We start from the raw sequence: 27,832 nt of genomic DNA, 5'->3' as shown, positions 1-27,832 counted from the left end.
CTCACCGTTCTTGTGATCATTTTGACCCCACGGGGTGAGATCTTGCGTGGAGCCCCAGATGGAGGGAGATTAGCAGTGGTCTTGTATGTCTTCCATTTTCTAATAATTGCTCCCACAGTTGATTTCTTCACACCAAGCTGCTTACCTATTGCAGATTCAGTTTTCCCAGCCTGGTGCAGGTCTACAATTTAGTCTCTGGTCTCCTTTGACAGCTCTTTGGTCTTGGCCATAGTGGAGTTTGGAGTATGACTGTTTGAGGTTGTGGACAGGTGTCTTTTATACTGATAACGAGTTCAAAAAGGTGCCATTAATACAGGTAACGAGTGGAGGACAGAGGAGCCTCTTAAAGAAGAAGTTACAGGTCTGTGAGAGCCAGAAATCTTGCTTGTTTGTAGGTGACCAAATACTTATTTTACCGAGGAATTTACAATTAATTCATTAAAAATCCTACAATGTGATTTCCTGGATTTTTTTTTCTCATTCTGTCTCTCATAGTTGAAGTATACCTATGATAAAAATTACAGGCCTCTCTCATCTTTTTAAATGGTAGAACTTGCACAATTGGTGGCTGACTAAATACTTTTTTGCCCCACTGTATGCTAAAAAAAAGATGTAGTAAAGTATGTCAAACATTTTTGATTAAGAGTCATGGTATATTGGACAATAAGTATAAGTCTGTATAGTAGGACAAAATGGCCTCACAATTGCATAGTATAATATGTCTGAAAAAGAAAGTCAGAATATAGGATGTAGTCATAGTACAGACGAAAAACTAACAGTATAGTAGAGTAAAAAGCCAAGTATGTCAAAAAATATTAGAAGAAATCCTACTATTGTGTGTTGAAAATATTCTGAAAAACATTAAAGTAAAGTATGTCTAAAATATTTGATCAACAATTCATAATATGCTGAAAAACAAATGTATGTACAGTAAAGTATGTCGAAAATATAAAACAACGACATGGTATTGTATGTAAAAAGTCATATTATAGTAAGTGGATAAATAAATATAGTTTTTATTTCACAAAAACACAAACGATTTAAAACGAGTTAAAGTTCCTAAACAGGACTTGTGTAGCAGGTGTACAGCACGAGTTCTCCGTGAGGTTTTCTAACTGGATTTCTAAAAATAATTGTAAATATTTGAACAACAAAACATATAAAGATATTAAAATAATATATGTTAATTAAAACCTCCGATGGTTTATGGTGTTGTGTTGTCTTCTCGCTGCGCGGTGCTGCTGCTCTTCACTGACACTCACAGACACACCGCGTCATGTGACTTTTCCTCATCCAGTCCCGCTGAAGTTCACAGAGGAAGAGAAGAGGTTCACACTCCACCACAGAGAACGAGAAGAAGAAGAGGAGAGATTATTCTACATTTGGTTTATCATGGCGCTGCGGGACGAGCTGCTCAGGTCCATCTGGCACGCGTTCACAGCTCTGGATGTGGACAAAAGCGGGAAAGTGTCCAAATCCCAGCTGAAGGTAACTTTACTTTTACTTGGTTCATCTTTATGGGGCAGTGTGAGCTGGAGTTTGGCCGAGCAGGAAACTCTCCCGCTGCTGTCAAAGTTGTGTACAAACTGTACATATGAATCACTTTATGTTGCTTTATGTTCGCGGTTCCTCCTCGTGGGAAACACAGCTGCGCGTGTCTGTGCTCCGCGAGACGCACCTGTCAAGAAGAATCTGCCACTTCAGGAAAAAAACACACAAAAAAGCTAAATCAGTGTTTCTAAAAATACTTCAAAGTTAGACTAAGAGTTCACCCGAGGACAATTCAACATTTGTGTTTCAAGGTAAAACTACAAACATGGAGTCCTAAAGTATAAGCGCTTATATGGGGTCAAGTTATTAATAATAACGTGATAAGACAAGAACAAGTAGTCGACAACCTTTTCCTATCATTTGATTGGGAAAAAGTACTAATAATGCACTGTAAAAATATGTCAAATACATTGAAAAGGTTTCCTTAGTCAATGTGTACATGTACTGTATATCAGGGTAAGAATTAAACATGTTAGAGGTAGGTTCTACTACAAGCGGGAAAATGGTAACATGACACTGAAACTGTACATTTCATCATCAGATTGGAGACTTATTATTTATTAGTTATAGAATAGCTTGCTGATTTTCTATATTTTGTCCATCAGGGTTAAATGGGTAAATCAGTCAAGGTAAAAATCTGAACCAAACCACACACTTTCCTGTGTTTGACCATCAACCTGTGTACAACTGAATGACACACTCACATATTTCAGAGCCAGCCACACATTGTTCAGCAGCCTCAAAAAGAAACAGTCAATACAGGTCAAACACGTTGCCTCTGAATCTAAAAAGGTTCATTTTTAGTTAACTTCTGTACACTCTGGATAACTTTTCACTAGAACGTGTTGAAAGAGGTGAAACTCTGCTGACTGTAAACTCGGTGTTACTCATCTGAACGCAACATGTTGATGAAAGTCCTGGAAATACACGAAAGCGTAAAATGTGTCCACTGGAAGATCTGATTGAGAAAGTATTTCCACCCGAGTTTGATGTCACAGAATGAAACGTATCCGAGTGGTGGATCGTGTTTATTGTCATTTTTTGATAAAAGCTGGATTAGTGTTTTAGTGTTGCACTTGGCTATGGTATGTAGTATGTTGATTGATCACCAAGACAAGCTTTCTGCTCAAAGATGCACGGGACTAATAAAGTCAGTTTTTGTTTTGTGTATCCTATCAAATGTTGCAAATCCAGTTTAAATCCTCAGAGACAGAATATTATTCAAGCGTTCGTCATTTATTGAGCAAAAATACCCATAAATGTTGGTGGCAGCTTCTCAAATACTACCATTTCTTTCTTTGGTTGTTTTGTGATTCATGTTACTGAATTGAATATTTTTACATCATTGACCGTACACAATTACTTGGAAGTTCTCCACTATGTTATTTCCTCTTATTTTAGAGACTAAACAATTCCTCGAAAAAAATAACCAGTCCATGATTCAGTAATAAAAATGGTTGTTCGTTGCAGAGACATTTCTTAGAAACCAGCGTTAGAATCTGAGGCTGGTGAGCTTGATCTGTAAAAAGGGTATTTCAGCCTTTGAGTGAAACAAGGAAATATTTGAGTTCTTTTTCAAGGTCTTCCTTATCCTCTCTCTCTTGGAAAACAACCAGTTCCTCAAATACAACACCAGAAATATTTTTCTTGAGTAAACGCTACAAATGATATCCCTTTGTTTCTATCCTAAATTACTCTTGTAGCACATGATGATAAATAAGTAATCACTACAGTCATTTATTTATCAAGCAAATGGTGCCTTGATCTAGCGGTGAAGATCGTGATGATGGTTTTGTTTCATATCTTTGTTCATTTCATATTTTGTTCTGTTGTTTGGACCGCTGACGATATTATTTCATTTCAACGTCATATTTTCTCCCTCCATCTTTCCAGGTGCTTTCCCACAACTTATGCACAGTGTTGAACATCCCACACGACCCCGTGGCGCTGGAGGAACATTTCAAAGACGATGATGAGGGTCCCGTCTCCACCCAGGGATACATGCCGTACCTGAACAAGTTCATCCTGGATAAGGTACGGACACGTTTCACACGATACTCCTTCTGTTTCTAGCGTACGTAACCGCCTGCCCTTGATTTAAGATCCTAGCATCACAAATGATTCAGTTGAAGTGGACAATTTCCCCAAATGGGATTAAATGTATATTAAAAAAACACTGAAATTAGGGAAACAAGGTTTGAGGTTGGGTCTATAACAATTGAGAAACACTACTGCATTCCTCAATATGACAGAGGGAACAGTCCATTTGAGGCTGAGTGAGTCACCACTCTGTGTCTCTTCATCTATTTACGGTATAAGGAGAATGAGACATTATCAGGAGTCCAAAAAAGGAAACCTAACACAACTCTGTATTCAACTTTTCCAAATCTCCCCAGGCTCAGAGGACTTTCTGAAAACAAGCAGACAATAGTTATTATTCGTTACGAGATGCAGGTGACCATGTGTAATTCTAAAGTTCTCCTAATGAGACACTGGAGCTGAGCCTCAGTTACAGATGAGGCGGTAGAGGACGTCACTTATGTGTGAGGCACCACAGTAATACACAGTCAGATCACTACGTCATTTAAATCCTTCCTCCTGAACCCACCCTCCATACCCCTCTAGACCTCGCTTAGAGTACATTTTAACTGTGAATGATGGTATAAGTACGATAAGTATATCATTTAGTATCTGAACTTGTTAAAATATGATTATGAATACCGTACACGGGTCCAGTTGGAGCATCAATAATACAGCCTCAATATAGATGTGTTTCTTTATCTTTATGGGCGCTCCATGGCTCTATAGCTTCTGTATCTGTAGCTGAAATAAAGGCCACATACGGTGTATCTGGAGGGAGGTCCAACATTGTTGTTGTGCCCTGCTGCAGCCAATCATTGAAGGCGCCGGTGACAGACTACAGAAGCTCATTGATGGACGGGCAGTATGAGTGTAGGGTGCTGGTGACGAGCTCCATTGTGTCCGTCAGTCATTGAGCTCTGACAGACACACAAAGCCGTTTTATCGAACGCTGAGTCAGCTCATTCATCTGTCTGTCTGTCCCTCTGTGATGATGTCATAACGGGTCACTGCATGACTGGAGCGGGGACGATTGTGATGCCGGGAATCATGACAAGTGGGAAAAAAAGTGGGGCTTTCTCTTGGTGATGTCACCAGCTGAGATGAACTCAAATAGAATTCCTGCTGGCTGTTTGGAATTCTTGTCGCGTGTTGTCGTGACTGTGGTGGAAACCTCTGGAGCAATGCGGATGAAACTCAGAGAAACATCACTTACAAACCACAGAGGTTTCCCTTAATCTTACTCTGTTTATAAAGGTTTATTTGAACAGCAGCTGTGTGTTTGTAGAAGGCGTGTATGACCCCGCAGCACACCCACAGAAAATCGGCCAGGACAGAGTCTCCAAACACCGACCCCCTAGGCGTTAGAAAGCCTCAAATGTCCATTAGCCAAAATCAAACAAAGCAACTCCACACAGGTACTTTTAGGATACCGTCAACCACAGATACTGGCAAGGCAATATTCAAAAGCAAGAGTTTGAAATCACACTTACCAGTTCTGAAGATGTGTTGGTATGCTGCCGACGACGCCAATTTGTGGTGGAAACTTCTGAAGCAATGGAGACGAAACTCAGGGAGACACGGGGAGAGCTGGAGCTTTGATGGCAAACACTGAAGGTTTATTCTGGAGTTAACGGCCGGAGAATTGACAAGACATGTGCAGCAGCCACGAGTTGACAGAGCGGCTGCCCGACCAATTCTGAAAACTCTACTACAATACGAGGTTTGAACCAGTTCAGAATGGACAATCAACATTCTTCAGTCGCCAGACTAAACAAATATGGATCCTAAATCTAACTAAAGCTGTCGCACGTTGGTTAACAATGTACGTCAGGGAACCTACGTTCCAGATAAGGGCTTCTAGACATCCCTAAACAATAAACCATCTCAGGTCAGCTTGTGCTCGGTCATAGACTGGCATCAACAAAGCACCCCGGCTGCCCCTCCTTAAGGGAGATTACAGCAGCCCCAAGGCCAAAGAACTATCCCATGGGAACGCAGACAGAGGAAGGAGAAACTGATGAACTAGGTCCGAGAACTTTTTACCTCAAAATGTGTCTGTAGTGAACCCTCGTTGTCCTGTCACAGAGAGGAGTTATATTTCTACATCTTCTTGTATGCTCCCTCTGAAAAAATCACTCTCTTATCTGTACATTTTCCATCAGCTGTCTGCAGTTTGAAACTCCCTACAGAGGGTTTGTCTTGTTTACAGGGGTCGACACTCTGCGTGTGACCTTGGTTGAGGTCCTGAGTATTTGAGATAAACTTGTCACACAATGAGACTTCCCTCAGAGGGAGGGTCGAAGTGTATTGTGTGATTTTCAACCTCAAACATGCGACCAGCTGAGACGTTTGAAGCAGGACTGACACGTCTACCTTTTTATTATTCAAAACTGTAGCACTAAGCTCCTTGTGGTTGTCCTCACTACCTCTGAAGTTATGAGTTATTTCCTTGTTCTGGCTCTTTTTCCTTTGAGTTAGATTCTTCTGAGTTAGTTGTAAAACATGTTTGACGGCAAACAACATTGCATAAATTCTGTCTGAGTGACATTGCAACACACACACTCGAGCCTAGAGTCCTCTTTCCTTTTACGAAACTTAAAGGTTGTTAAATGGTCTTATTTCACACGGATATACATATAGTAATTTAACTATGTGGATTTCTCTGATCTAAATATTGAAATACAAGCCTCCATGTTTTTAGGTTAATAATCTAGGTGTCTTTTGTCTCATTTTATACCCAGAAAATACATATCTTTGGGATCATTTATTATATATTAAGTGTGTTTTGTTTAGCGACATTTGGCTGCACAGTGTTGTTATTAGTGACATTTAAGAGGTGAAACTCCACTCTGTTCTGGGACACTTTTGTTTAAGGACATGTAGATTCTAGATTGACGTTCAGGAAGAGAGACTTGACCTCATGTGCAGACGTTGGTAACCCCCCCCCCCTCAACACACACACTTTCCTATAAACACTCACACACAACTGTCCCACCGCTTCCATCGGGGTGGAGGCGACCATAGAGGGTGAGGAGGGCGGCGGTCTGTGCATTCAAATGCTCTCAGCCCGGAGGAAACTCCACCCGCTCACACAAGGAAACTGTGTGTGTGTGTGTGTGTGTGTGTGTGTGTGTGTGTGTGTGTGTTTACCAGAAACTAAGTAATATGACGCATTTTACACATGAATGGAGTTGCTAAAAAAAGGAACTATAATCATTCAAATTTGAAATCCTGAATTGCACGTGTGTGTGTGTGTGTGTGTGTGTGTGAAGTACTCGCTGGTGAATCCGAGGACGATTACTCAAGTTATGTGCTTAAGAGGAAGGTGTACTTTCTCCATTTTATGATGCTTGATACTTCGCTCCACCAGACGCAAAGAGAATTATTGCACCTTGAACTCCACTGTCCATTTATACCGCTTAATGACTTTTTAGGCGAGTTTAATTCCCCTTTATCATTAATCAATGTGAGAATGTCAGGATGTAGTTTTATCTTGAATTGAGAAGATTTTCCGACCTCTTAAGCTAAATAACCTCTTTGAAAAGCCTCTTGGATCGGCTGGAAAATGCATCGTCACAGAGCTGAGAACAAGGCTACCGTACTTAAATGCAATGCTTGTTGTGGTGCTACTTTTCCACCGCTAGAAGCAATGCTAGATGCTGCATGCGTGTGTTATCCTCATCCTGACGGGCCAGTTATAGCAGAAAATAAAAAAGCACAGCACTCGTGTTCTACCTTATCTGAGGACAGAGGCGGTCACAGATGTGTTTGGGAGGCTCAGTGTTGATGTGGCAGTGGTGATCTCAGGACTCGGCACTTTGTGGTTTTCTGGAGCGTTCCTGTGATGCTCTGTGACCCAGCGATCACTCCTCACAATGACCAGCTGCACACCCTGAACACTTATGGGGGATTCCCTGAGAGTATTTTTGGACTATCTGTTTCTATCAGAACACTTCACTTTTCAAACTTTCCCCTTTATGTTTTACGAAATGGTTTTAAAGGGTCTGTTTTTCGCCTGATAAGTAGCAACCCCCCGTCTAAACCTCTTCTGTAGCTGGAAGTGTTTCAAAGAACATTTTGTCATTCACACTTTTTTATTTGTAAATCCTGTTTTTAAATATAAATACATCCTCTTCTCACCAAAGAGTGATCAGTTTGAAAGAGATGCTCTTCTTCATGATGATGTGGAGGCTGTAATTTGTGGTGCTGGTGTGTTTTACCTGGAGGTGTTTTCTAATGTTGCTAACACTATAAATCAGATCAGACACATTTAAACCACACCTCTCAACAGAAACTGAGCATTATAATCTTTTTAAGGAGTGAGGAGGTGATTAGTCATGTGATAAGATTTGAGAGTAAAGCGTGTAGGGACTATAAATAGATGGTGTTGTGATGCAAGGAAGAAAATATCAGAGACACTTCCCTCAGCACATGGACAAAAGTGACCTACTATCTGTTGGATGGGACTAGAGATAGGTGACAAAAAGCTGCCACATTTCTGCCTGCATTGAAAAGCTTCACATGTATGAACCGTAGGAAAAGGGACATTCTGTTAGCATCAGTTTATCCTAAAATCACACATTAGGAAGTTTCCATTTTAAAATAATGTGAGAGTTTTGTAGTACGGGTGAATTTGCTGCTCAGAAGTCGAGCTATCGTTTACACCTGCAGACTGTTTTAGGTATTTGTGTGCTTCAGAGCATTTGAAAATGATTTACTCTCTTCCTCTTTTTGTAATGACCTGTCCCGTCACTGCTGGGGAACTTAATTTGCAACAAGCCTTCTGGATAAAAAGCTGATGATCCTGTTCAACTGGTAATGAAACTATTTGAATCATCTCCCTCTCTGGAGTTTCCGTGTGAGTAGAAGCTGCTGCTGCTGCAGGGTTAGGGGACGCACAGATCCTGAATCCTAATGAACATGTGCGGCGCTGACAGGGCTGTCATTGTTTACGTTGGGCAGAGAGAGAGCGATTTATGGAGAGAGAGAGACAGAGAGAGAGAGAGAGAGAGAGCCAGCGAGCCATGAGACGATTATGTGAGACGAACTTCACTGCTGTCATCGTGGCAGTCCGTTTGTGCTGACTCATTTACACACACGGGGTGGATCAGCAAACCACCTGAACACAGCGCATCTTCCTCATCCTCACACTGATGCTGCTGAAGAGTTAGGTATACTTTAATGTCCCTGGGGAAAAGCATCATCCCAACACAAAACAGCTTTTGTGTATCAGTTCACACACACACACACACACACACACACACACACACACACACACACACACACACACACACACACACACACACACACACTCTTCTCAAGGTGTTCCACAACTTCCGACTTTATAAGACGATGACTATTTTTGTTGTTGTTGTTGTTGTGATCTCACGTCAGACCTGTTTTTTGAGAGGATTCACATCCGCATGCCGAGCTTTATTAAAGTGAAGCCCCACCCAAAATGTATTTTTGGACAAAGTCAAACACAGATTGTGTGTCCAGAGGAGGGTAACAACAGCAGTTGTGAATGAAGGTCAATGAATGAAGGTTTTTCAGCCCATTTTATAACAAAATTCTAGACTGACAGTTTTTACTGTCCGCATAAAAATGTAAAAACACCTTTAGAAAATGTTGAAATCACTGCTGTGTTAAAATGACTTCTTAGGTTATCAGGTCAACAAAAGACAGAAGCAGGTAGACCAGATTTCTGACTGTCTCAGAAATATTTTGACAAAGCTGTATTTAAAAAAAGCACTTTATAGATTTAGCTTAGGCCTTGCAACGAATTCACCAGCACTTGGTATGACTTGCTTGAAATGAATATATCTGCACTTTCCTTGTTGATCGGAGTTTAATTCTATATGTTTATTGCACTTATTGTAAGTGGCTTTGGATAAAAGCATCAGCTAAATGAAATGTAATATGTGGTACATTATGCAAATGACCTGCCTGCTTATACAATTAGTATTCTATTTCACAGCTCAGTTAAAGACTAGCACGGTACACATTTCCTATTCAGTTTATTAGCTAAAAATGTTTGTATCGATCTATTCTCAGAACTGTTTGAGAGAGATATAGAGACATACATCTGAGGAATATATAATGCTACAGAAGGGCTGCAAACTATAACTCATGTACGTTCAAGCAGCGAAACACAGCTGCTGACTTTTATTCTGGGTATTAATAATAGTAACCTTCTAATCAACAGTGATTCCTGGTTGTAGATTCACTTGAACATCCAGCTCAGGTTTCCACACACACACACACACACACACACACACACACACACACACACACACACACACACACACACACACACACACACACACACACACACACACACACACACACACACATACACACACACACACCCTGTTCAGAAAGTTTCTCTGACTGCACTTTATTCTCTTCAGCTTCATGCCTTTATTCTCAGAGCACAGAACACTGAAATAAATAAATAACTGGGAGATTTTAGGATATGGATTCCCAGACGTGTGCCGTACCCTGATAGACAGCGGTGTGTGGGATCCCCTCTCCTCTCCCAACGGTTTTGGTCAGAAATATTGCATCATAATGTGTGGAGTTATGAAACCTGCTTCTTCATGCTGTGCTGCTCTAACCACTGAGTTGTTTATTCTAATCTTAGACCGTGAACGTGTCGCTCGGTGAGTTCAGTTTCAGACTCTCAGTGTTCAGATCGCTGAGGGCTTTGTTTTCTGGTGGCTTGTTTGGCTGCCAGCGGGACGAGAGGTACTCCTCCTGCCAGGAGTCTCCATGGTGACGCTCCTGTTCGGTGGATCGAGGAGAACATTTCTCCTCCAAAGCACAGAGTGTACCCATTTCAAGAGACTCCTTCTTAACTAATCTGGAATTTGACGATGTTTTCCTTCTTAAGGGACCACTTTTCTTTGCACAGCTGTTCATGCACAGATTCATGCCGTGTTTGTAGGAGAGGAAGTATTCTGTCTAATTCAACATTTGAAGGGTCACAAGATTAACCTGACTGGTTGTGAGATGTCTAACAATGACAAACAATAACAAAAAGGGTACGTTTTTGGGGGACATTTCTCTAGTCTTTGCTTTGTTATCGCTGAATACTGAAACTGAACAGCTCCACGGTAAAAACACACATCCTCACCAGAGTCCTTGTGGTTCTCCTCTTCCTCAGGTGACGGGGAACTTTGACCATCAGGACTTCAACAGGATGTGCTGGACGTTGTGCTCGAGGAAGAACCTGGATCAGAGTCAGCTGCTCATCTCCAACGACGACGCCTTCAAGGTCTGGTGCATCTTCAACTTCCTGTCCGAGGACCGATACCCACTGATCATCGTCACTGAGGAGGTGGGTGTGAACGGAGCGGGACTTTAATATCGTTGAGACAAACCAGCTTTAGTGTACTCTGTATTGGTGGAATGTAAGTGTATGTATTCATCAGAAAGACTTGTACTTAACTTATTCTCATGCCACTTTCTACTTCTCCTCCAGGGGAGGGGAATCTCCACTTCATTTCTAACAGCTTCAGTTACCTTACATATTAGGAGATTTGCATGAAAAGACAGGAAGAGCTTAACAAATGTTGATGTTTTGTTCTACATTAGACTTCCAAACAGCCAACTCATTTGAGAATAGTTACAACTTTTTCCAATGGAAAAATGACAAATAAGTATGGTTCCAGGTCCACATTTCGCAGGTTTGCCGCTCTTCCTTTCAAGTATCATAGGAGCAGGGGTTTACAAACCTGATCCACGCTCTAAAAATAGCAGTAAAAATATCAATATTTCAAACTATATGTTCAGTTTAGCAGTACTTTAACAATTGAGACTATGGCTGGATATGAACTAAAAATAATGTATATATTGGTGCACAAAACACCATATCTGACTGAAGTCTTACATCATACAATATTTCACCAACTTAAATGGATGTTTAACAGCTCAATGCGTTCATGTTGAATAAAAAGCTCTGTGGAAATAAAACATCTGAACTGAGAAAGTTTCTTGAGTCTGATGGGGAAAAGTAAGTATTTGATATCAACGTTATCAGTCCAAACTAAGACTGCATGTTTCTTGGTGTCCACAAAGCTGATTTTAGATCCTAATGGATACACTATGAAATTGTAAACTGGCTGTATACCGGGAGACGAGTCCCCCATTTTAACATTCCCTCCATATTCTCCACTAACGGCCGGATAGATCTCTACCAAAACAGTTGGTTACTCATCCAAAAGGAGGAAGTGATTAACGGAAATGTTTTTTGTACAACTAAATTGACTTCCCTGTGCTCTCACAACTCGTAGAAATGAGATCTCGTTCAAAAAGTGGATTTTAGATGTTGTACATGTGTTGCCTCTGTGCCGCTTATAGCATCTGTTGACCAAGAGCAGAAAAGGAAGTTTCCCGCTTCCTGTTCTTTTACAAACACTGGAGGATTTATTGTTGGGTATAACAAACCCTGGAGTTGAATCACAGGAAGAAATGTAGATTTATATGCTGCAATGAGCCCATGTAGAGAGATGACTAGAAGGAAAAATACAAGACAGGAGCAGTGGCTTTCAGTTTAAATGCTTTAACAGATTAAAAAATATAGAATGTAATTGTTGTTACCATGCTTGTGTGTCCTTGCACAGACTAAGTACTCCCTGTGTGTACTTTTATTCCTCTACTGGGACATGTCTCCATGCTTTAATGTTCAGAAAGCTCTTTATGTTTCTCATACTGCCTGTGCTGCAGCTCCTCTTTTCACCCTCTGTCTGAAACCAGAGCCCAGTCTGCTCTGATTGGTTAGCTGGCCGGCTCTGTTGTGCTTGGACAACCTCTTACAGATGTCCTGCCCCTTAGCCTATCCCGTACAATGTGTTGGGACGATAGCCAATAGAAGCACGAGTGGTACGTAATGATGTCACTACGTTTCAGAAGTAAACAAAGGAGTCTGATGGAGAAACTTTGAGATTTTAGCCTTTGCAGACCATTTACATGCACTAAAACCTATAGAACACACTACAGGAAAGGGAGAACCGGGTAAATAATAGGGCTTCTTTAAGTAACATTTTCAATGATGGACTTTTTTCTTGTGACTGAGTTTGTTTTCTTAACTAACTTATCAAATCACTTCCTCTAAGCTTTTAGTTTATGGTGCTGAACTGTGGTCGATCAAATCAGCTAGGTAACTGTATAAATTAATGATTAATACTAGGACCAATGGGCACAGTCAGCAAAGAAGGAAAATACTGACTCTGAGTCCGATAAGAAGAAGCAGCAGGAGTGTATTTGTGTTTTAAACGCTGCTTGTGTGTCCTCCACAGATCGAGTACTTCCTGCGTAAGCTAACGGAGGCGATGGGGGGCAGCTGGGTGGAGGAGCGCTTCGAGGACTACAAGGTGCAGCTGAGCGTGAGGCAGCAGAGTCTGAACGCCTGGGAGCTCATCCTGCTGGTGGGCTCGGGACAGTTCATCAAGGGCATGGACCGCCAGACGCTCTCCATGGGCATCAACGAGGTTTACCAGGAGCTCATCATGGACGTGCTAAAACAGGTCAGCTGAATAATAAAACAGGTCTCTGGTCTGCACGGCTGAGAGCAGGACGTCCAGGAGAAGTTAGAGTCATGTATGTAACGAAGACACAATGTCTAGATCACCCGTTATTGTGTCGAAACAATAACGCTGAGGATAAAGGCGGACACTGATGGGAAACAGAATGAATCAGGAATAAAAAATGCCCTTTAGAATACATAAAATAAGGAAGTGAAGGTTTGTGGTCGTGTAGCAGTCTGTTCGTTTTCCTCGTCACGGAGTTCACGTTCAGAGTAGAAGGACAGCATTTAAGTACAGCAAACATTTGTTTTTTAACACATTTGGACGAAGAATGCAGGTAAAGCTCAGTATCACAGTCTGTAGACGATGCCTTCATGACTTCATGTCCTCCTCTCTGCCTGCAGGGCTACATGATGAAGAAAGGTCACAAGAGGAAGAACTGGACAGAGCGCTGGTTCATGCTGAAGCTCAACTCCATCTCTTACTTCGTCGGGGAGGACCTGGCGGAAAAGAAAGGAGACATTTTACTTGACGGATGCTGCAGTGTGGAGGCAAGAACTCACTGCTTTTCATGAAGAAAATGAGACCAGAGTGTGGAAAATATCAGGAATATGTCCTGTAAATAAGTGCATTTACTCAATTTGAGTCATGCTACATACTTAGCCTTTACTCTGAAAACAGTGTACTCTTCTCTGACTGCTGCTACAATTATTTGAAAGCCTCGATACTTTACAAATGAAGAGTTTTTGCACACAAAAACTGGATACTGAATTACAGCCAAAACAACAAGCTGATTATTCAAATGATGGAACGTTTGTTGGCAACTTATTTAAGAAAGGTTTTTAATTTTCCGATTGATACAGATGTTTTACATAAAATTGTCAGAAAAAGCTCATGTAATTATGTTTTTTGCTGCAGCCGTTGCAAGATAAAGAAGGGAAGAAGTGTCTCTTCCTCATCAAGTCGTCACACAAGAGCTTTGAAATCAGTGCGTCGGACAAGAAGAAAAAGCAGGAGTGGATCCAGGGTGAGTGGTGAACCCTAGGTGACTTCATGTCTCATATTGTCCGGCTTCACACGGCAAAACCTAAAGATGTTTGGTTTAAATCATTGAAAAGGAAAAGAAATAAAAGCCTCAAATACTTCCATCTGAGACGCTGATCATTGAGTGATCAGTTGCCTTTTGATTATCAAACCACAAATAATATCAGCTCTAACCGAAGAATATTCCTTTTATGCTTCATAAACATTTGTCAAATGATACTTTTGAAACATTACTCCAAAGGTTTCTCTAATTTGTGTGGTTGATCTGATCAGTCACATCCCTGACGGTTACATCCCCTCTCCCCCTCTCAGCCGTGCAGACCTGTGTGAGTCTGCTGCGTCAGGGCCGGCCCATGCCGCACCGCGAGGCCCGGCAGAAGCGGCGGGAGATGCGCCTGAAGCTGCAGGCGGAGCAGGAGGAGCTGCAGCTGAGGATGTCGGAGCTGCAGACGGCCAACGAGGCCAAACAGCTGGAGCTGGAGAACATGAGGAAGGTGAGGAGAGCTCCCTCTGTGAACCTCGTCTGTCCAGGAAACCTCTGGTGAGGGATTGGTTCCTATTGGCCATATTTTTCTATCCAAAATAGGTCGGGGTGTTTCTTTGAAAGCAGAAGCAGGTCTCCATGATGACGAATAAACATCAATGGTGTCAATCAATGACATTTTATTTACAATATCATAGATTACCCATAAGTCTCAGGGAGCTTTACATGTGAACCATCTGTCCTCAAAGCCTTGCCGTGTAAAAACGATCAGTGAATAAAATGAAGAACCTTCTGGGAGAGCAACAGAGGAGGATCCCTCTACCAGGACACACATTAGATAACGTGTGTACAGATTAAAAAAACAACATCAATGACAACATAGACCAAATTAAAGTCAATGTAATTAAGAAGTAGAAAATCAAGGAAAACGTCAGAAAGCTTCAAAGTGCCACCAAAGAAATGATGTGCATTTAAGACAGAATTTCATCCCTCTATTTGGAGTTTCAGAGATCAGCCTGCCGATGTAAACAGTGATCTACATGTACAGCTGTATGAGTATTAAATCACTTCCTGTACTTTAAAAATAGGCAAGAACTAAAATAAAAGCACAGAAGCACGTGTGAAGATACATTCCTCATCAAGCTTCACTCTTAAAGTGAGATATGAATAAATGTTCCCATTCATCCATCTGAGGCAAATAACACCAAGATAACTATGGTAATGTTGGTTTTGGAACCTTGATCCTTCCTGGGATAATGTCAGTGGTGGGGGTTCTGATCTTTTAGCTAATGAAATAGAAATATTACACTCAAATCTACATCTGATCGTCAGAAAACCATTATTCGTCCCACAGAGGAGACTTTTACAAACAAAGGAAAAGGATTTGACCCGTCCCAGTGTCAGGAGCAGCCAGCATTACAAACAAGGACACTTTCAAATACTTAAATTGAGTATTTTCCTTTTATGAACACACTGCTCACACAATAACTAAAGCAGGTCCCTTACAAACCGTGGTGGGTCTCCTCTGAAACTCACAGCTCATGAATACCAATAACAGCCCCCCCCTCCACCCCCCCCTGATCACACATGAATGTGTATTGAACCAGGAAGCAGAACAAGGGGCCGCTTTCAGCACGTTTTTCCAGTAAGTCTCCCTGAACCTGACTCACACTCCTGCCTGTTGACACTGCGTCTGACAGCCTGAGATTGTGTGGATTCACAAATACTGAAGACTAACGGCCGCTTCCTGTTAATGCCGTGAAGTTAACAGGAAGTCATGCAGTCGCTTTAAACTACTGTAGCTTTACATGTGTGTGAAGACATGACTAAATCTAGAGTAAATCCTACAGCAGAGTTTTTTCATGGTGTGATATTCGCACATTTGAGCTTAGAGCAGGTGCATTAAACTGAACATATTACACGATCAGACTCATTTAGATTCCTAATTCTCAACAACTGTGAAACCCGGTACCTGTAAGCCTCATTTTCAGTTCCAATAAATAGAGGTAGCCTAATGACTAATTGCCATTTCAATACTTCTGCCTGCTCCACTTGTGTTGTCTTTAGACCAGTTCATTGAAAAAGAATGAGGAAAAGAAAGAAGGTGAACTTTGGAAACAGATGTGGTTTTACTTAGTGTTCACATCATTAAGACATACATCTCAGAGGATTATCTTCAACTGAGCTAAACTACTATTACTGTCTCAGCTTTAGATCCGTTATTTGTTCTGCAGGGGGACATGCACAGCATTACAGACAGTGCTGGTAAACAAAAAGGTCCATATAAGTTTAGACTTAGATAAAGGAAAGCACAAGTAATAATAAAACGTATAATCAAAAGAGTACAAAAACAGTACGTACACCAGGGTAATTACATAAGTAGTGGTGTGCTAAAAATACGTAGATACACAAAGACTTCTCTGTGCCGTTGGTATAATAAGGACACTAATGACTGAGTCATGGCTTTTGAGGTCACAGTGAGCCTGACCTTTGACCACCAAAGTCTAATCAGCTATCTAAGTGTAGCCGGTGTCATAAAGACACAATCACCATTACTCAGCAGAGAGAGTTTAGCGCAGCTTCATCAGCAGAGCCGTGACGAACCGGGACGAGCAACAGTCTCACGGCGATGTTGTTCAACACACAGTTTGTCTCTGTGAGGGACGACTCTGCCCTCCCATCAATGCACAACCCTCTGCCATTGAGGTGAAAGACTGCAGAGATGTCTGCATGAATGCACAATGATCTCTCTCACACACACACATACACACACACACACACACACTCACAATAGGCACTGTGCTGCTATATGTAGTCGCAGTCTTGACAGCTGGGTGACATGAGTCAAAATGAGGTTACTGCTTAAACCACTCGCTTAAACCTAATCAACTTAAATATCATTTCTCTTTTTACATCTGCTTTATGTACAACACTAGAGACGTGGAGACTTCTGTGCAAATAACAAACTCCAAGACGCCTGTTTAACTCCAACATCCTTCCTGGCTCTCGCTCTTGATGGTAGATTTTTAATTGAAAGAAGAGAATCGCCTGCCTGATTTGTTTTTCTTTAATTGTATTCTGAGTTTGAAATGTTTTTAGGCATCAACCTTTTGTAAATCCGGTCAGGTTGGGATCAGGTGACAGATCGTAAGCGCCTCAAGGAAGCTGCTAAAATGGAAATAAAGTGCAGAGCAGGCGAAACTCGTTCCAAAAGAAAAGTGAATCTGGCGACACTTTGAATATTGGTTTACAAACCTCACACAAAGAAATCCTCCTCTTGTTCCTATGATTACAATCTTGCATCATTTCAGCTTTTATCAAAAGTGAATCTCAGCAAATGAAGCCAGTAGATTGAGTCTCTTCAGTTTCAGAAAACAGATGTCTTGCAGATTCAACCCAAAATAATGCCTGAGTTGTGTCTGAAAGCAAAGTTTGAAGAACTCAAGGAAGGAATATGGAGAAGGGGGGTGGTGGGGTTAAAATATTCGCTTGTGACCACCGACTTTCAGTGATAGTTTCCCAATTCACCTGATAATGTTCTGATGGATCCGCATTACTTAGCAGGACGTTTTTGAGTAGTGGGCTCTACTTATGTTTACTCTCATTTCCTGTTTGGAGCCTACACCTCTCTGTTTGTTGAATAGGGATTACTTTAAAATGAAAGAGGTAATGCATTCACTTCTGTGGAGAACTTCAAACTCCTTCAAAATAGATAGTGTCATTCCTTCTGATAAAAATGTATTTCCCCGTAATTTAACGGTGAAATACAGTCATCAGAAAACACTGAAGGTGCTTTTGAATTGTTATTTATCCATTTGACATTTTTTGTTTGTTTTTCTTTTTGGCCAGGCTCTGGAAGAGGCGGCGGCGAAAGCAGCAGAAGAAGAACGGAAGCGTCTTCAGACTCAGACGGAGCTCCAGGACCGCTACATCATGGACATCGAGAGAGAGAAAATAGTATGTGCATGTTTCACAGAGAGGTTACGTCAGATCAAGAGCAACTTAAATAAATACAACGTCCTCTTTTAGATACAGTGTAAGGGGCTTTCATTAGCAGAGAACTTTAGAGATGTTTAGCTACAGGTGTCAGGATGGATTAAATGTAAAAATGATCATCAGAACGAAACAAACACACCCACGAACTAAACAACGTGTCGAAGTTAGTGGGTTAATGCTTCAGTGCTATAGTAAAGTGGGGGCTGACTGTGGATAGGTTCCTCTTTCAACCCCACTTTTAACAATTCAAACTAACCCTGAAAGTCACACAACAGCTAAGAGGGAAGCTGAGAGTCAGTACTTTAATTCAGGTGGATGATCTCACTGCACATTTTCTCAGAATGTAATGAGAGACACACACTTGTTCCTGGAGGGTACGTTAAGTAAATGGCACCACGGAAAAAGCACCTATACTGCGCTTCACTGCCTACTGATATCATATCAACATGCTCGGAGCAGTATGAAAGTTTATCTTCAATCATTTACTGTTTTTCAGGAAGTTTGAACTTCAACACTTTTAGTGAAAGTGATACATGTAGAATGTATGTATCGCACTAGAGCTAACTTTGAGAGGTTCAAACAGACTTTATATAATATGATGAGTTAATTATTTGAAATGAACTCATTTTCAAAAACATCAGAAAATTGTGAAATATGGCCATTACAAATTCTCAGTGGCCAAAGATGATTCTAATAGCAGTAAAATGAAATGACAGATAGCAAAAGCACCTTTTTAGAAGCTGGAGGTAATCAATATTTGACATAGTAACCAACATTTTAAAATTCTAATTCAAATAACTGATAAAGCAAACGTTCATCTGATAAAAGTGACACCAAGATTCAAGTGATATGCTGATAAGTCACAGGCAAGAACACTTTGGAGTGCACACAGAACACACACATTACCCAACGGAACCCATCACTGGGAGGGGAAGGCATGCTTTCCTTCTGGACATATTATTAAATAAGACTTCATCAGGATTATAGACACTGACCTCCTCCTGTTTGTCCTGGGTCTGCAGGTCCGCCAGCAGATGGAGGAGCAGGTGGCACAGAAGTCCACGGAGCTGGAGCAGTACCTGCAGCGGGTCAAGGACATGGAGGGCATGTACCGCCAGCTGGAGGACGCTCTGGAGGACGAGAGGAGAGCCCGGCAGGACGAGGAGGCCGTCCGCAGGCTGCAGGCACGGTCAGTCACCAAGGAGGGAGAAATGTATTATAATACGGAGAGCCTTTGGACAAAGTTATTCTGCCACTAAGCAAATGATCAGGGGTTGTTTAAGAGAAAGTTACAGAGTTTGAGAAAAGTCAAACATGGGCTGCAACTATGAATTAATCACAACTTTAAAGAGCCCAAACTGACATCTTGACATTTGTTGTTCAGTTTGACTAATATTGCATCAATAACAAACTAATTCAGATGAAAGTACGTCGAGTTAGAATGAAAACACCTGAATGAAAGTAGAGCTGCAATGATTCGTCAACTACTCTCTGATAACGGCTCATTATTAAACTCAATGCATATGCAAAAATGGCAGGAAACGCGGTTTTCAAATACGGGAATTCCCTCTTTCCTCAGTTTTTGTATCGGATTTATCTGAGTATATTTGGGTTTTTGGCTAAAAAAAACAAGACATCAAAAGACATCAGAATCTGGGATGGAAACTATTCATAGACCAAAAAATTTATCTATCAAACCTAGAGCGACTCAGGGATAATTCACTAGCAGCGTTGGTTGCGACTCTAAATTGAACTCACTTCACAGCATGACTGGCCATCATAAAAATGCATCATTAACCAAACAGCTCTCATAAAAGTGTGTGAGTTCAGAAGCACAAACAAACGTTTGGATGCATGAAACTGCTGTCTGCCCTTCTTTTTGATCCACTCAGATTGTGTATATTTAACTTCATGATCACTAACTAGTTTATCCTCAACATTAATCACATGGACTGACTCTGCCCCTCTTTTTTTCAAACAGCCAGACATTGTACTTCCCTCTCCCCTCCTCCTCTCTCCCTCCTCCTCTCCTTCTTCCTTCCTCTTTGCTGACATTTACTTTCCACCTCACGTTTGACTAAGCATTAGTGAGCATGTCAGCAGCATACTGACCACACTGCTCAAATTAAACCGCTGGGTCACAGAGACGGCTATCAGTGTTTAATCATTGGAGAGTCCGCCATGTTTTTATTCAGACGCAGACAAAGGTTTGCTGAGGAGAAGTTGAAGGGGGGATTTCAGTCGCTTGCTCAGTGCGCAGACAGTTGGCAAATGGTTTAGCAACATCTATTTCCCAGCAACGTTTCAATCGTCATCATGCCAAAGGAAACATGGGAGTTATTTTGTCACAACAGCAGGTCCTGTTAGCAAGACGTAACATCCAAATGGGGAAGCCCAGTGTTTTAATTATTATAATTTATGCAAGAGATATAACACCCAAACAATTAGAATTTCTGAAGAAATCAAAGTGAACAATAGTGACCTCATTTTGGGTCCAAAAAATCTCGACTGCCTTCGTTATGTTTGATAAAGAATATAAAACATGCACGTTACATTTATTCAACAATGCAATTAGTAGCTTCTTTACTTTAATGAAGAGTTCATAATTGCACTACAGCGCCACCTGCTGACGGACAGCATCCTCCACCCTTCTTTTTATTTATGTGCAAGTTAATTCTTTCTTTAGACTGAGGAAACTTTCTTTACATCCTTTAGATTAAGATAGGTTGACATTATTTAATGCATTCATTACTTTCAACGTTTACAACCCATGAGAAGTGTAATGTTTTCCAACACCTTTAGTTATAAATACATAGAGTATATATCGATGGTGGGAATTGCCCCAAAAAATTACCTACTATGAACTTTGATCAGGATCCAGTTTATTCTGAATGTTTGATCGGAGACCTTTGCTTTATTGTGTTTGGTCATACTGTAGACATAGTAGGAAAAAGATTAAAGCAAGTATTGGAGAATTTAGGGAAGATAAATATAGAAACAAATATATTAAACTGCACAATTCATCCTTATTTCAAAAAGGTTGGTTTCTGTGATTTATAAAAGGTGATAAGTGCATGCATGGACACTTAGTGCTCAATAATAATATTACAATATGCCTGAGAAAGAGTTTAATGAGAGTCTACTGCAGGGCTCAGCTGGACGCAAGAGGCCTACTCATACATAACGTATACTGAACCATGTTTAATGTGTGTGTGTGTGTGGGGGGCAGGTTACTGGAGGAGGAGGCCGTAAAGAGGGCGGAGCTGGAGGAGTTCCACCTGCAGCAGCAGCGCGCCATCGCAGCGACGGAGGCTGAGAAACAGGAGCTGGAGAGGGAGCGTCTGATCAAAGAGAGCGCTCTGCAGGCAGCCATGAAGCAGCTGGATCAGCTGGAGCAGGAGCGGCAGGGAGCGCTGGAGCAGTACCAGGTCAGCCCAGAGCCTCTGGATGAGGATCTAGATTACACTACGGCTCAGTAGGAAACTGCAGGAAAAACTGAGAGAGAAAAAAGTCATGTGCAGCTCCTCCCGACCCATCAGTTACTTATTAGGAGAACAATAGATTTCGCAGAGCTGCAATAAACAGTTTTCATTCATAGTATTGATTTAAAAGATGCTGTGTGGCTTTCTGAAGTTTTTTGGTTTTGTTTCAACTAGTTATTTCTGCACAGCTGCAGGAAAAGAGGGGGCTATATTCATTTGAGTAATCTACTATTTGTAAAATGAAATACCAGGGGTGGCTATGTTGGATTGCTTGGTACAAACATCGTATTGAGTTAAAGAAAAACTCTCTTAATTCATTAAATGCCAAATCCAAAATGCACCACACTAATAGGGAAAGTATGTCTTATTTATTTATGGAAACATCGTAGTTCTTGTTCAAGGATCTACAGTTATATGTAGTAATTCTACATAAAATAGAGCCATAATGACAACAACGTGTTACAGTTCTCACACAGTTTATACCTGTTGTTACGGAGACAGGATTCATACACACACTCCCTATTATAGCAGGCAAATACATTCTCAGTGTGACTTATTAATACTAGTATAACATATGGTCAGTTCTTAGTAGCTGAGTACCTTTTTTTACCACGTGGTGTAAGTATATGACTGCTGGATGGGAGGCAGCTCATAAGATAACCATATGTCATTTGTTGATCCGGTGCTCCAGCTGTTTATAACTTTGTGTTTTCTCGTGTGAGACAGACGGTGATGAAGACGCTGGAAGACGCGGCCAACAACACGAAGACCTGGAAGCACAAGGTGGCTGAACACGAGGGCATGCTGCGGCTCATTCAACCAGGTAACATCAGCAGCAACACATCTCTGTTTGTTCTTCTATCTTTGAGAGGACCAATCAGAGTGCTACGCTTTGAGAGCGGAGACACCTTTGATGGGTCAAGGCTTGATTTCGGGGTTAGAACAAGGTTGAAGCTGAACTGCTTACGGTTTTCCTTATATCGAACACTCGCTGTATTTCCCTGCAGCACTCTATAGCCCTGCATGACCCTCCTAATGTAAAGGAAATGGCTGTTTAATACTGTCCCGCGTATAGATATGCAACCAAGTCGCTTCCTCACAAATGGCGGTGTCAGTCTATCCATTTTATTTATTCATTTGCTTTATTTCTTCTACATTTTTGACGTTGGACCTGAATCCTGTTTTCTGTTGATCTTGTGTTGGGTGCCATATTGTTAAAGCTGCATCTGTGTCAGAAAATAACTACACAAATGAAACTTTATGACTCTTATTATTACCAGATTGGACATAAGAACATCGTGGTACCACTGGGCGGCTTTTATGGTCTCCTCTTGCACTGTGGGGCTGTTTGCTTTATGCACAGTACTGAAGTTTTTACAATTAAATTATTTATTTTTAGCGTTTAAACTGAGAGTTTGAGAGCTTGAGTTGTTTTCCCCTAAAGCTACAAACTCCTGCCATGAATTAACTTAATGGCGCCTTCACCCCTCTAATGTCCCGATAGAGTTTATTGGGAGATTTAGAGGAAAAACTATTTTAATTTTTCAAGCTGAGACTGTTTTGTCATACTCTCTCAGCCAACTATGCACCGTGCGAACACACATATAAAGATGCCTGAGGGAGAAAACCTAACAGTAAGGAATCTAAATTCCACAGGCTGGAGGCTTCGTATTAGGAATGTTGTTTACTACAAAGTAAAGATGACGACTTTAATGGACAACCTCTTTTGGTGGAGAAGGTTGTGATTAAAACGGCTTCACTTTTTCACAGTTAATCAGACTGCGTCGAAACCTAAGAGGCTAGAGTGCAGTTCAAGATAACATTAAAGATCAAATCATTACTGCAGTTCATGGAATCTTTGTGGATGACTTGCCATAGCACTCCCAATTTGTTTCTCATGAAGATCTGTATCTTTTAAATTCTGATAATAAAAGCCTGACCTATTTAAAGCGAGAGGAGTCTCTAAAGATGTCTGCATTAATATAAACACTATGGAAAATGACCTCCTATTAAAATAGAATGAGTGATATGATTTCAACTTACATAATAAACACAATGAAACTTCTATTTCCCCCCAGACCTTTTTAGTTTGTTTCCAAGATGGCAGTAGAAATCAGCATTTTACAATCATTCTTTTTTTATTGATGTCTTTTGTGTTCATTTCAACTTGTAATACAGAAGTACGCTAAAATACAAAATCTGAGTTAGATAAGATTTACCTTTATTAATCCCCGTGGGGAAATTCAGGAGTTTATGCAGCGACAGATGGAGAAAGAAAAACAGATTCACACAGACACAATAAATAACAATAATATGAAGGTAAGCTACGGTTTTAAAACAAACTGTTAAAAAAAGTACGGAGTCTGCACTGATACATATATTTACATACAATGTGCAGAACAAAGTGCAGCTCAAAGTCATTGTTGGAACGGTGCAGGCTTTATGTGCAGCCCGGGGAATTGTTCAGTGAGTTACATTGTCGCTGGCTACAGGCACAACGGAGTTTCCCAGGCGCTTAGTGCTGTGCCGAGTACACTTGAATATCTGTCTATTTATAAGTATTATCACTATTGAATATCTTCCTCATATCTTGCAGCCCTAGTGGCCATGATTACAAACAGCAACATGGGACGCTTTCTCTGTAGCTGACACCCGTGCAATGAAGTATAGAAGAGTCACCTCAGACCAGAGCCTGACCGCTGTTATCAGTGCATTAGAGTGACTAATATTGGCCCATGATAAAATCGTTGGGAGTTACGGTCCACCATGACTGAAATACTCCTACCTTTCCCTTCAGGGTCCAAGGGACAGCAGATGATCACCAACTGGGGCCCTGCAGCCTTTTCTGACGCAGAGCTCAGTCACAGGCAGAAGAAATGGCAGGAGATGAAGAACCCGGAGGCCCAGGCCCAGTAGAGACTGCAAACATGTCTAATAATCACAAGAGAAGAAGAGAGGGCTGCTGGGATATACGGTCTGTGACGCAACGTGTTTAAGTAACGCCTGGAAGACAGAGTGCTCTCCAAATTCAAGATTTACCAAGGTGGTATGAGGCATTTTATGATGAGGGGGCATTAAGTAATGCATTACTTTATCCCTCTTTGTAGTCGTTCCTGAGAACCAGCACCTACCCGCCTGTCATACATTAATTAAAGGAGCAGGACAGAAACTCAAGTCACATTTTCACAAAATGAGCATTAAGACTTTTAGCTGTGTTGTCAAATGGATTGATCACCATGTCAGCTGCTTGGTCTTTTATAATTGAGCAGCTTTCAGTGTAAATGGGTAGTGTGTTGGACTACAGGATGGAAGATATTTATAAAGTTTGAAGAGCACATTGGCAAAGTTTTGGGTCATCAATTGATTTTTTTTAACCCTGACAACCATCACAGATGGAACATATAAAAGGACTGGGCTTGTGCAGGCCGTCTCAAATGTTTTAACAGTTTAGATTTGATTCAACTTTTACCTAGTGCCATCGACAAATCAGTCCTAGCATAACAGTCGATAAAATGTACCGCAACCACACACAATTTGAAGACTTCTAATTCAGGGGCTGAGAAAAGTACACCAATCGCCACAAAGACTGTGGGCCGCATGTTTTCTATAAATCTATGTGAGAGTAACAACTCAATTGTAAATACACACACACACACACAATCACCTGGACGTTGATGTCTGGTGTGACCTGAAGTATTTCCGGCATGGTGATACCAAGTTGGACCACGTTTAAAATGCACTACTTTAAAGGGACTCGTTCAAAGTTAGACGTTAATCCGCTCCTATCAAGGTGTGCTGTCTTTAAAATAGTGTGATCTTCTAAAACGGCAACAACCTGTTCTCTTTCCTGTTGTTTCTTAACTTGTTGGGGTCATATTTACATTAAAAAAGAAGGGATTTTTGTACATATCGTTTTGCTTACTCCTGCTAGTGAAGTGTTGTATGAGGGCAGCATCCGGATGACATGTCTAATGTAAAGTCACAGATGTTTAACAAAGTTGTCTTCTTAAAAAAAACTGCCTACATTGAAATGCGATGTACAGTATGATTCACTAAATATTTCTCAGTATCAGGAAAGCGCTTTTTTCCTCCAGTTTTTCTGTTTAGATTAGAATCTTTCCCTTAAACATTTCTTGACTGTAAACACTGTCAGAAAATCACACTCCAAACAAGAATGCTAACTGCTGAACATCAGTACTGTGTTGTTGTTGTTGTTGTTGTTGTTGTTGTTGTTGTAACCATCAGTGCCTTTGATACTGTCAAGAGTAAACTTTTGATTTTCTATTTTATGTTTTTATATATATGTAAAAAGCTGAAGACTGAACTATGGAATAAAACACACGTGGAATAACTGGTGTTTTCTTCTGAGTGTATTTCGATGTGGAATCGACCTTTTTAAATATAAATGTTCTAGAAAATAATGCACAACAGATTCTCCAAACGACACTACACTATGATATGTATAAGCCCTTTATGATAATCTATAAGTGCTATGTGTTTATTATGAAGAGAATCCACAAACAAGGGACAGGTTTTCAGTCAAAATATCGTAGATAGGTGTTCATAATGAAACAGGGGTAGTGGGTTGCAGAGGAAGGTTACATAATGGAAATTGTAAATAAATAAAAAAGTGGGAGAAATGGACTCCCAAAACAGCAACGGAAAGGGACTGATTTAGTGGATAAAACAGATGATGGATAGAGTTCTTAAAACTCCCAAACCTTTTAACCAAACCATCATATGACCACCAGAGGGGGCTAGAGCCCCACAACACAACGCCACTACAGACCGGGGTTCAGTATTCCTAATCAGCAAAAGACAACATGGGGAGCCACACTCACTGTTGTACTGTAATAATAAATACATGTATGTGTTAACTGTGTCTCACCTGGGGACACCGTAGTGGAGAAAAACTGAGACTTCAATTCCATGACTTCCCTGTCTGGATGTTCAATTTTCCAAAATACAGTGGCTCATTATCCGGCCATGTAGGAAACAGAGAATATCGTTAGGATCATGGACTGTTATATCATTATGGGTAACTAAATGTTCTGTTTTTGTATCGTCTGGTTGTTGTCTGTCCGGGACTTTAGTTACATTAGATCTGGGGCACGTAAGGGAGTGTAGTAAGGACTAAAAGGGAATTAAACATACTTGCCAATCGCAGATGATACTGCAAAATGTATTATTAAGAAAAACTTTGGTTTAACACTACAAGTAATCAAACGTTGTATTTCCAGACATCTTTTTGACACAACAATCTAAATTTCTCAAAGGTTAAATCACGGGACTTCAAAGATCGAAATGAATTAGCAAAGTTTCAATTTAAATCTCCAACTATCTCGCCAACAATTATGTAAATGAGGGATTGCAGAGAGAGAAAGTCATTATTGGTGAAGCTAAGTTTATTGTTGATTTGTATTGTTGTCTTCATCAATAATCAAGCAAAATGTCAACTATTTGAATATGTTTGGCTTCCAGACATAACTTAAGTAGAAAATCAAGAAAAACGATCTGCAACTATTTGGATAATGAATTGATTGCTCATATTACTTTAAGCCAAACGAGACAATAAAAGGCTCACAATTAGCTCTTGGAATTCATTTGTTCATTGAGTATTTTGGGGTTATGGATCTTAAGTGGTATACATACGATTAAATATGGAGTGGATAGAACCATTTCATTAATGCTAATAATTCCAGATTCTCACATAATGATGTTAATTTCATCCATTCTCTGAGGTGATGCTTCAATCTAACCTATGAAGGAGCACCATTAGTCCATTTGATAGACGGAAAAATAATCGCCAGTTATTTTGATCGTGAAATAATTGCTTTTCTCTGTTTTAAATTGTGTCCAACTGAATATCTTTGGGTTTTGGACTGACAGGAGAAGACATTTAAAGACATCACCTTGGACACTTTTTGGACATTTTATAGGTAAAATAATGAAATCGATAAATCTAGAAGAAAGTACAAAAATCGGCAGATCGACATTAGTACAGAAAGTAGTCGTTTCTTTCCGCCCTCACTCAAACTGAGAGTTGCCTGTGTTTGACAAAGAACTGAGCGCCACGCAGCGTTTCTCTGTGCTTAATCTGCAGGGCAGGAACTTGTCCGCCCTCCGAGCAACCTGACAATGAGCGTCTAATCCTGACAAGTTTCAAT

General features: G+C 40.7%; 1 protein-coding gene across 2 annotated transcripts; it reads left to right on the top strand.

The window, feature by feature from the left end:
• Window positions 1–1,308: 1,308 nt before the first annotated feature.
• On the top strand, window positions 1,309–26,016 carry swap70b (switching B cell complex subunit SWAP70b). Of its 2 annotated transcripts, none has more exons than XM_063907312.1 (12): window positions 1,309–1,488; window positions 3,445–3,585; window positions 10,799–10,972; window positions 12,933–13,160; window positions 13,565–13,711; window positions 14,079–14,187; window positions 14,517–14,698; window positions 18,037–18,144; window positions 19,206–19,372; window positions 21,413–21,611; window positions 22,392–22,488; window positions 24,463–26,016. In XM_063907312.1, the coding sequence occupies exons 1-12, from the start codon at window positions 1,393–1,395 to the stop codon at window positions 24,579–24,581; spliced, it is 1,767 nt and encodes a 588-aa protein (XP_063763382.1). In that variant the 5' UTR covers window positions 1,309–1,392; the 3' UTR covers window positions 24,582–26,016. The 2 variants fall into 2 exon arrangements, with proteins under 2 accessions (XP_063763382.1, XP_063763374.1); XM_063907304.1 differs by having other exon boundaries at window positions 14,478–14,698.
• The last annotated feature ends 1,816 nt before the right edge of the window (window positions 26,017–27,832 follow it).

The sequence above is a fragment of the Eleginops maclovinus genome, chromosome 2 (assembly GCF_036324505.1).
Source record: "Eleginops maclovinus isolate JMC-PN-2008 ecotype Puerto Natales chromosome 2, JC_Emac_rtc_rv5, whole genome shotgun sequence".
Lineage (NCBI taxonomy): Eukaryota > Metazoa > Chordata > Actinopteri > Perciformes > Eleginopidae > Eleginops > Eleginops maclovinus.
Note: the sequence above shows the minus strand (reverse complement) of the source record. Positions and strands in the feature narration are given on the sequence as shown.